The 11303-nt window shown below is 35.7% G+C and overlaps 1 protein-coding gene across 2 annotated transcripts; it reads left to right on the forward strand.

Annotated features, from left to right (window-relative positions):
• The first annotated feature begins 68 nt into the window (after window positions 1–68).
• LOC114393266 lies at window positions 69–9801 on the forward strand. 2 transcript variants are annotated; one of them, XM_028354541.1, is made up of 11 exons: window positions 69–654; window positions 1496–1568; window positions 1671–1798; window positions 1916–2308; window positions 3173–4461; window positions 4639–5072; window positions 5196–6961; window positions 7107–7210; window positions 8062–8222; window positions 8337–8494; window positions 9176–9801. In XM_028354541.1, exons 1-11 carry the CDS (start codon window positions 556–558, stop codon window positions 9392–9394), a joined length of 4824 nt encoding a protein of 1607 aa, XP_028210342.1. In that variant the 5' UTR covers window positions 69–555; the 3' UTR covers window positions 9395–9801. The 2 variants fall into 2 exon arrangements, with proteins under 2 accessions (XP_028210342.1, XP_028210341.1); XM_028354540.1 differs by having other exon boundaries at window positions 70–654; window positions 7053–7210.
• The last annotated feature ends 1502 nt before the right edge of the window (window positions 9802–11303 follow it).

The following is an 11303-nucleotide window of genomic DNA, read 5'->3' on the forward strand; positions in this document are numbered from 1 at the left end:
CTAACCAAACAGAGATGGAAATAAAAATTGGGCGAGGCAAGGAAAGGCAAGTAATAAAAAATAAAATATATTATTTTTGCCAAAATTGAGAGACCAAAACCCAGGTGAAGGTCCTTTCTTTCTTTCCTTCTCTGTGTGCTGGGCACATCAAACAAACCTTCAAGAGCGTGAACGATTTTTGGATTCCTTTTGAAGTCTCAGTCTGCGTCAAAACTCAATTCATTCATCGCTTCTCCGATCTCCACCTTCTGATCAATTCTCCCCTGATTTTTTGGTCAAACCCAAAATTAATTTTTAATGCAACTAATAATTCACATCAACGATTGGCCCGTCGCATGATCACACTTCCTTTCATCGCTTTTCGCTTCTGGGTTTTCTGCTTCTTCTCGTGGGTCGGTGTTTTTTGAAATAAAAAAAAAATTGATTTTTTTTCGTCAACTTTTTTGTGTGGTTGGGTTGAAGTGATGCTGGACTTCAGGGAAGGTTCCAGTGTGAAGGGGCTACTTTTCGGGTTCTGGGGTTTGAGATTTTGGGGTTAATTTTGTGGTGTTCGAGATGCAAGCCAATATTGAGTTCGAGGAAGGAGAGGCTTTCTTCTGTTATAAGGATGATGATGACGACGACAACACTGACCTTGATTCTCTCTCTTACATTGTAAGGGTTTACTTCAAATCATAAACAAGTTAAATGTTTTTCTGGTTTGGCTTCTCTACTCTGATTTTGCACGCAAATAGGACAAACAAGTGAAAATCATTTAGTACCACAATGATGCTATCATGTCACTAAGCATGAATTTTCAATTCATCAATGTGTTTTGTTCCTGGGGGAATATAGGGAATTGAGCAGTTGCTGAAATTTTTATGATTAAACAAACTTATGTTTCGGTGTTGGAAAAGAAATTCAGCACTATAATCGTAAAGATTTTGAAAAATAATGTATTGGCAACTGACAAACAAAGGTAATCAATCCTAGAAAACTGCTAATGCATACTATGAATCAATTATGTTGTCCTAGGGATTCTGTAGATGCTTTTGAGTGTGTTTGTTTCTCCATTTAAAACCCAATTGAAAGCCAATCCATGGTTTTAATTCTCTCACATTGAAGTGCATTGGAAAGTGGGATAACAAAAAAAACAAACACACTTTTTTGCAGCACTATCCACTATATGCCACATCCAATCTCCGACCATTGATAACTACATGCTGTGTACTTGTGATGCAAGTTTATATTTTTGCTGTTTCTCAGATTGTTGATAGTATGCTAATTTTCATTTACAGTTTGGTCTGGGTGAAGATTGTTACCTTCCAATTGAATGATATAAATAGTGATAACTGTTGAATTCTTGTTGCTGGGCTTCATGGTGCCTGTCGTGATGTTGCTTCATTCCTAGTGATTTTTTTTAGCTAATGCAATTTTTGCTTTAATCAATGTCCTCTTGATTAAATTTCATCTTCAAAACAATAGGACTAATAATTTGCTTCCTGTTCTATTCAAGGATGAGAGGATTCAGCATGCTCTGGGTCATTTTCGAAAGGAATTTGAAGGAGGTGTTTCTGCTGGCCGTTTGGGTAAGTGACATAAGAGAAATCATACTTTGTAATGAGAAATGAAAGATCTGCCTCTGCACTCACAAAAGTAATTTTATTGGATGATATGAATATTTTGTTCAGGTGCAAAATTTGGTGACTATGGCTCCTTTTTACCTACCTGTGAACACTCTCCTCCTTTGCGATCTTGTTCAAAGACTCCACAAAAGCACAATAGTTCACCAAAATCTCCTAGCAATCTCCACATGGCGGTATATCAGAATTTGTTGCTTTATATTTTGCTTTTTTGTCCATTGGATACAAAAATAATATGTTAGCTTGGAAGAAATACAGTTTACTTGAGCATTGTCGGTTATGTTGTTATACAGGCTGCATTTCGTAACTCAAAAGCACTTCCAAATATGCCTTTTTCTATGAGGGTTGGAACTGCTTCCTATGAAGCTCCACCATTTCGTAATATAAGAGTACCTTCAGCAGATTACTCAGTAAAGAACACAGATATTTCCTCCAATGAAGTAATAGAGAAGTTCACTTTGAAAGACTGTGCAAATAAGTCAGAAATTTTGACTGACCAAAGAACACTGAAGTTGCGAATCAAAGTGAAATCAGATATCTTGGCAAAAAAGAATGCAGCAATTTATAGTGGTCTTGGACTCGATGACTCTCCATCTCCATCAATGGAGAACAGCCATGAGGAAAGTGAAGATATGCCACATGTATCTCAAGAAACCCCTGAAGAATCTCCAACCAGCATTGTTCAGGTAGATGATGTGTTCTGTTTCTATGAACCAATTATTCTGATAGCTTAAGCTGTCAAGTGAAAGTACATGAATGGTTTTGGTTGCGCTTAGGTAAACAACTTAATTAAATGCTTATTGAATAAGTGCCATGGTTCTAAATTGGGGTTGCGGTTTTGTTGTGATCCTTGACATTGCGAGAAATTGTGGGAAAATGCAGCTGATGCAGCCCGTAATTGCAGTCGCTATGCACTTGAGATGAGTTGAAAAATCTTTAGGTTGCAGATCACAATTTAGAACCATGATAAGTGCCTATCATATAAACACTTATGAATAAGTTGTTTCTATGATCAAAGAGGAAATAGGGTTAAATTGATTTCATGCAAGTTGTAAGCTGTTTTCATAAGTTGGAGAGCTTATTGAGATAAGTTGAAAACAACTGATCGACGTATCATAAAATAAAACTAAACACGTGCATAAGTACTTATGACATAAGATAAGTTAAAAAAAACTGGAAATAAACTCTTCCAAATTCACCCTTTATATCTAATTCAACCAAGTGCTTATGGCATAAGATAAATTCAAATAAACTGGAAATAAACTCTCCCATATTCATCCTTTATATCTAATTCAGCCAATCATGCAAGAGCCTTTGAGCTTGAAGCATGGATAAGCATAGGTCTATCTTATCTTGTGTGCTGAAACTTAACTTTTGTTCAAAATAATCAAGGCAATAATGATTGAACTGTAGACTAAATGTTCACAGAAGCTCTGATGCCATGTCATGAACCAACTTCCCTAAAAACTTAAACTGTTGGGTGAAAGTACATGAATTGTTTTATATATAACAATATTTTTCTTTAATTTTTATAATGTTTGATGCTACAGGTTATGACTTCTTTCACTATCCCTGGAGGTGTGCTAATATCACCTCTACATGACAGTCTCCTGTACTTGATAAGAAAGGAAAAAGCTCTTGGAAACATCAAACCCATGTCTTCTCTTAATGGTAATTCCGTGTCTATTAATGAATCAGATTCTTTTGTGGGGGATGGACATTTGTTGAAGAAAAGGAAAGTGACAGTGGTGGACCAAAGTCACAAGCAGCATATGAATGGTAACTGTTCTGAGAATGATATGACATTGCATACGAAGAAAAAATTAGGAAATAGAACTCCGGATCGTAAGGACTTTCTATCTAATGACCTGAGATGCACTCCACTGTCAAGCTCAATTTGTGATGCTGGTGAAACAGCTGAAGTCACTGTTAAGGGTTTTGAAGTATCCAAGGAGGTTGATGGTGTGAAATGTAGAATGGTTTCCACTGAAGCAGTGAAGGAGGATTCACTAGAGTCAATATCTGGTCAGGATTTTGACAAGATTGAGAAGCAAAATACAGGGAGTGGCTTTATGAAAAATGTTTTAGAGCATAAAATGATAATTTCTCAGAATAATAATTCTACTAATCCTAAGACTAATAGCAAGTGTAACACATTTGCAATTTCAAAAAGGATCAAGTGTGATGCATTGAAATGTAAGGTGGATCAAGATACTCAAAAGTGTGAAACTAATCAGGAAGGAAAGGTGAAATCTGAAAGCAAGAATGAGTCAAAAGGTGAAAGGAGTCCTGGAAATGTTATGACTCTTGCTGAAAAAGATAGCATTGGTACTAGTAATAATGCAATGGTAAATGATAGAAAGAGAACAAGCATTGATGTTACTTCTTTGAAAAGTAAAATGCATAAAATAAAGTCACTGAAGGTTAATAAGGTCAGAGATTGTGACAGAGATTCATTGAAAGGAAAAAAATCACAACAGAAAGTTGATAGAATAAATCCAACTGATGGGCCTACTCTTAATAAGGCCACAGTAAATTCTAGCCTTGATCACGTTGATAAGAGTGCATATAGGGTTAAAGGAAATGAAAGACCAAGTGGCAATAAAGTTGTTAACCAGTTGTCAGCTGGGCCATGTGTAAAAGATGCACCAGGTGCATTTCCTATTGCTGAAAATAAACCAACTTCTGAAATGGTTCTGTCATCAGAAGCAGCAACACCTCAAGTTATCGAAGAAGATTGGGTATGCTGTGACAGTTGCCAGAAATGGCGGCTTCTACCTATGGGTTTAAAGCCTGAGCAGCTTCCAGAGAAATGGTTGTGTAGCATGCTATATTGGCTGTAAGTTCATTACTCTCATCTTGGGTTCATTTATGAGCATATTTTTCTAGTTAAAACTTAGTTTATTTGTTTTATAACCAGAATTGAGCAGTACCTAGGGTGATATACAAATTATGATACATTTGGCCTTTGCTATATATTATTAGATTTTCACTGTTCTTCTGAAATTGTTGTTAGGCCTGGAATGAATCGGTGTAACATCAGCGAGGAGGAGACAACAAAAGCACTTTATGCTTTGTATCAAATGCCAATTTCTGAGGGTCAAAATAACATGCAAAGCCATGCCGCTGGACCTGAAACTGGAGTGGGATCTGTTGATGCTCTGCAACTTGGCCTGAATCGCAAAAAGTCCAGTTCTGATGTAATGCTTGATCGAGGAAAGAAGAAACATGGTATTAATGAAAAGACAAGGTCAGGAGTCAATAATGACATGCATCGGTTGTCAAATAATGCTCAAGAGTCTGTTAAAAATAGAAGCTTGAATGAGATGAATAAGCAGTCTACAGACTCAAACCGTATAAAGAAATCTATTTCTAAACATTCAAGCAGGTTGAACAATTTGATAGAAGAAAAAAACACACCTAAGGTGAAAGAAAAGCAAATGAATGGAGGTATCTCATTCACTTCAGGGTTGATATATTATGTTGTTGCTTCATATTAATTTTTATGGCACAAATAACTATTTATAATTAGTTTTTTAATAGAATATGTCAATGTTGTCAAATGCGTCGCAGGTGACAGAAATCATGTTAGATTGAAACGTAAGATGGAGGATAATCAACATGGATCTGGAACTCCTAAGAAATCTAAGGCTGAAGATGTTTGCTATGCTGATAAACCACTGAATCCTGGCATGGAATTTAAAAAGGTGGGTCTAATCTCAAGAAATAGTTTACCAACAAAGGCTAGTGGGAGAAATATGAGGAAATATGATGATTATTGTTGGTCTGATGATCTAGTGGACAAGTTGGTAGTTCCAGTGAAGAAAGGAGACCGGGCACAGTTTTCATCAGATGATGGTTCATTGGATGCTACAAACACCAGAAAAAGTGGTTCAATTAAGAAAAGGAAAATGGCCGATTGGCTGGATAATGAGAAACATAACAAAACATTGTCCTTGGAAGGCAATATGCAATGTGGTAAAGAAGGGAATGCAAATAAGAAGGAGAAGAAGTATATAGTTTTGAATACGGAGGCAAAATCAGTAACTGAAAGGGATGATAAATTGATTAGAGAAAGTGGGATGAAGCGAGTTTTCTCTTCAGACAGCAGGGACGAAATGGCTATTGGGACAGAGGTGAAAAGTGTTAATAAGGTCCAGCAGCCAAGAAAGCACAACAAAATTGTTGCTTCTTACCAAGCTTTGGATTGTTTTGATCCATTGAGTAAGGATTTAGGCTCTGGACAGCTTTCATTGGCAGCAACTTCAAGCTCTTCTAAGGTTTCAGGGTCTCATAAAGCTAGAACTAACGTTGAAGATGTCAGAGGCTCACCTTTAGAATCTGTTACCTCATCACCTTTGTGGACCTCCAACATGGACAAGCATATTTTGGAATCAGGGGACACATCAGAAAAACATGATACTAGAAAAGGTGGTCTTTCAAAAAGTTTGAATAATAGGGAGGGGAAGTTATCAGTAAAAATGAAGGAGAGAATTTCATATGACATTCATCCTGCACATGGTAATTATGGAAGCAGTTCGCATCATGAGGAGAAAGTGAACAAGAGTAATAAGGAAGATGCACTTTCTTGGCAGAAATCTGGTAGGGTTACATCATTACGGGTTAAGGAAAAGGACAGAATTTCTGGTTCTGAGGTTAGTAGGGAGAAGATGAAGGTTTCAGCTTCAGATAATGATTTTCACAAAAATGGTGTGAGTTATGAGTCAGCAGTTGATCCAAATCGTCATGCTTCTGATACTGAGACAAGAAATGATGTTAAGAACAGTTCTCTGAAGTCTAATCACAAGATTGACAACCCTAGTAAGAAAAATTCTTCAAGGCATTGGTCAAATGAAGCTGGAAAACAAACTGTGCTAAAACAAAAAGATTTTGGGAATTCAGTTCTGAAAGTGGATGCTACATGTAGTACTAATAGAAAGATTATCTCCCAGCAGAACCTGATTCAGGACTTTGAGAAAGAAAACAAAGCTAATCAAGTATGCACTGGATCAAGAGATGGGAAAGCCAAAGTGATCACATCTTCCGAGGATAAAGTGAAAAGGGAAACATTATATGTGGGTTCTAGAACTGCACCTGAGTCGCAAAGGGGAGATATGTCTGATGGGCACCCATTCCATGCATCTGGCAATGATGTTCCCAAGTTTGTGAGAAATCCAGTTGATGTTAGTTGCAAGGTTGGATTTAATTGCAGTTCAGAAAGTTTCATACCTGATGGACAACTCAGTGAGTCAGGTCCTGTGACAACAAATTCTAGCAAAACTGCCACTAGCATTCTGGAAGAAGCCACAAAGCTAAAAGATTCTGCAGATCATTATAAGGTTACTTGATTATTTATAGATTTTACTTCACATCTGTTTGATTGATGTAGAATCTTTCTTTTTCTGACCTATGGTTTAATTCTGACTGTAGAATTCTGGGTTTGAGTTTGAAAGTAATGAGACTTATTTTAAATCTGCCTTGAAGTTTCTGCATGGAGCATCACTTCTAGAAAGTTCTCATGGTGAGAGTAGCAAGCATGGAGAGGCGAGTCAAATGCAAATATATGCCACTACAGCTAAACTTTTTGAGTAAGGAGAATTTGTAAGAAATGTGTAAATTTGTTACTTTTATCATCTTCTATTTATAATGTACTTTCTTTTGGAGATTACAATTATGTATGGTAGCAACTAAATATAATAAAGGGAATAATTAAACTCTTTTGACTAAGGTATTTATTTATAAAACTTCTTCTTGTCCTTAATTTTTGTATGGTAGCAACTTTCTTTTGGAGACTACAAGGTAGCAACTAAATATAATAAAGGGAATAATTAAACAAACTCTTTCTACTAAGTTTTTTTTTTTTTAATTTCTCCTTGTCCTTAATTTTTGTAATGGATACCTCTCCTTTTCCTTTGAGTGTTCCCACTTTTTTTCCTTTTTTTTTTTGCGGGGGTAGGGGGGTGGTTGATTGTGCTTTGTGGTTGATGGGGATTAAGAGGACAATAGGAGCCACAAAATATAGTGCTGCCATAACTGCATGCTGCTTTAAACTATGAGTCTTTGTTTTTGGAATTACTTAACCCAACTTGTTTGCTTCTCTGTAACCTAAGCACAAGTTTGGATCCGGTGGGATCTTGTATGTCAATTATGTGATACAAGGCCATTAACTATCTTCAATAGTTCAATTACACTCCTTCAACCACTATATTCAATTAAAACCCCTCAACATTGCCATCAGTGCTTTCCTACTTTCTAGCATAATTATCTTTCTGTGTTTCACTGCTGCTTTGTGCTGTTAAAAACATACTTTTCATATGTTAAAATTCTTGGTATAAAATAGTGTCATCATATTACCCTAGAATTTTGATGGACTGTGTTTTTCTTGTTCTATTTGCTTTAGCTACCCTTTATTCATAAACTGCCATGAAATGTATTCCAGATCCTGCGCCCATAAATATGAAAAACGCCAAGAAATGGCTGCAGCTGCTTTGGCATATAAATGCTTGGAGGTGGTATACATGAGACTGGTTTACTGTAAACATTCTAGCATAAACAGGGATCGGCATGAGTTGCAATCAACTCTACAAATGGTTTCTCAAGGTAATTGAATACACTTTAGACTTTAGATATAAGTATGTGTATGTCTTCAGGCTTGTTGAGCATTGCTGTATGTTGGTGATGACTGTTTCACTGCTTTTTTACTCCATTCTTTAGGTGAATCTCCTTCGTCTTCTGCATCTGATATTGATAATTTAAATAACCTGGCGGTAGCGGACAAGGCTACTTTGACAAGGGGTTCTAATACTCATGTTCCTAGCAATCAAGTCATATCTGCTCGGAATCGCCCAAATATTGTCAGGCTTCTTGATTTTGTAAGTTTTAATTTCTTGACATGCCTTGTGTTTTATTTGGAAAATTTATCTGGGTGCCTTGAACCTGGAGTACCATGGAACTATTGTTGGGGATTTAATGGTTTCATGATTCAAGATAATAGTAGGAAATTGGTTCTGTATTAGACTACCAGATAGAATGAGAAAAGTCCATATGGATGGAAGCTGATCTTTCTACACTAAAATAGGAAGTTTAGATTTTTTCCCTAAAATCAGTTTTTATTGCAAGCAAAATCTTGGCTCACACCTGTAATTCCTTGAAAGCACAATTAGTGGTTATATCTTAGAATGTGGGTTCAGACCTAACTCAACTCCAAAAGTTAGCTCATAGGGTGAGGGTTGTCCCTCACTTATATACTTTATCTTGGCCTTATCTCTAGCCAATGTGGGATTTGGATTTTTCCCAATATTATATAACAATCATATGGTAATTCAACTGTCAAATTGGCTATTGTCACCATGCACATTTTAATGCAACGCATGTTATAGTTTTTGTTGGAGGTAAAGTTTCAAGCTTATAGTATTGTTTATTCCTTTTGTTCTTCCTGCTTCTCCTTAAATAATAAGTTTAGCTTATGTAGCTATTAAATTTCATTAAAATTTGCCATAATAATTTATTTAATGAAAAGTCACTATTGGTAAAGTCAGCATGTGATTTTGCAGACTCAAGACATAAATCTTGCAATGGAGGCTTCTAGAAAATGCAAGACCACTTACATGGCTGCTAGTTTGAACATGGAAGATTCATGGAATAGGGATTGCATAACTTCTATTAGGAAGGTTGTTGATTTCAGCTTCCAAGATGTAGATGAGCTTGTACATTTGGTTTTGACTGCAACAAAAGCAATTACTTGTGCTGGTCTTGGTGGTGTTAGAGATTAACTTAGTACTGTATATAATATAATGTTTTTTTGGGTTTCTCTTCTCTACTGAGAAGGTGTCCTGAAAGGAAGTGGCTTAAGGGTATCTACCTATGCTGACACCTGGAAACCTGCAAAGAGGGCAGGTCACCCACAATATGTTATACCCTTATGTACATGTGTACAAAATGAGATTATTAGCAAATTTTGGAATGTATTTTTAATTGCTCAGGTTCTTATTTGTGAATAGGAGCACAATTCTCTCACCCTTAAATTTATGGGTTAGATTGTTAGAAAGAGGGAAGTGATTCCTTCTTGTTAATTAACTGAGGATGGATATCATGTAATTGTTCAGTGCTACATTCTTTGCTCCACTGATTTGGAGCCCCAGAAAAAAAGAAAATAAAATCTGGAAATGTTAGGCAACCAGTTTTGTGGGCTTTGGATACTGATATAGTCATAACAAGTTTTAAAGAAATCTTTTTTTGTTATAATATTGAAGTTATGAATGATTAGAAATCCTTGCAGAAAGGTTTTTATTGCATGTCTAATCGATACAAACCCATATATTGGTCCTGCCAGCTTTTGGAGTTAAACTATTCAGATATACAGGTACATAGTCATAATTGTTAAACCTGTTCTTTGCTCTATTTTTGTCATCTTACTTCCTACATCAGTTTAGCTGATTTACTGTTTATTATTTGAATCTGGTTAACTGTACAAGATGGGAGAATCATCAGCAGTGTGAGTTGACTTTGACATACCTTGCGAGGAATATAAGGAGACATTGAGATAGTGATGTGGTAAATCATAAAATCTGAGACTCAGTAAGTTAGCATTTTAACCCCAGGAAGAGCTATATGTGTTTCATTCAGGGTTAGGTATGTGCTTTTCATTTTTCAAATATTGGTTCAGTTTGTTTCCTTTTCCTTTCATGCTTGAATATTATGTTGCTGTGGGATAAGATTTTTGTTGTTTGAATATTTTGTTTCTGCATTTTAGTGTAATAACAGTAAACCTGTCTGTCTGCTCTTACATATTGGTAGATACATAAAAGTTCCTTTCACGAGTTATGTACTGTGTGATTATACAATTATGCAGAGACTGGACTATGATACACTCAATTTGACTTCTTTCAAGCAGCCCCAAACCAACAAATTATGTTTTGGACTATGATGGTATGAAACTCTACACATGTTTTTGCCCCTCCTTTTGATTTAATGATGGATTCCCTCCTAACAATTGTTTTTCCACATGTTCAAACCCTTGACATTACACGGGGTCCTCACTATTGAACCCAATTGCTTATTTCATCAAGGAGAATTAAAGGGTGTGTAGCACACAGTATGTGAGCTATACCAAATGCTTATATTACAATATAATTTGTACAAACTTAAAAAGTATGATTTTGGTTCATATATATCTTATCTTTTTTCTAATAACTTTTTTCATTTTGCTTAGGAGAAAAATGGTTATTTACATGATTAAATAAAGTTAAATGTCTTTTTTTTTCCTGCAACATTTCAATGGTTGAGTTATCGCTACCACTGATCATCGGTACCTCTTTAGTTTCACAATTGATATTATATTGCTCTCCTGCTTGCATTACATTTTCATCCACAAGTAGCTTACCGTAGATGCAGGTTATTTTGAGTAAAGACAGTAAAGAAAAGCTAATATTCAACCTCCCTTGTCATCGGAGCTGCCATCGGAGCTGCCAACTTTACTTCTGAAGAAGACAATCAATCACATGCCTAAAAAAAATTTAGTGAATATTCATAGTATGAAATAATTTTATATTGATATTCAATCACAAGTTATTATTGATATCTTTTAAGGTAGTTATTATAAAAATTAATAAAGTTATCATATATTATGATTTATGATTAAATGTTAGTGTAAACTTATTTTATAGTGTTAGTACATTATTT

This window comes from Glycine soja, chromosome 17, assembly GCF_004193775.1.
Source record: "Glycine soja cultivar W05 chromosome 17, ASM419377v2, whole genome shotgun sequence".
Lineage (NCBI taxonomy): Eukaryota > Viridiplantae > Streptophyta > Magnoliopsida > Fabales > Fabaceae > Glycine > Glycine soja.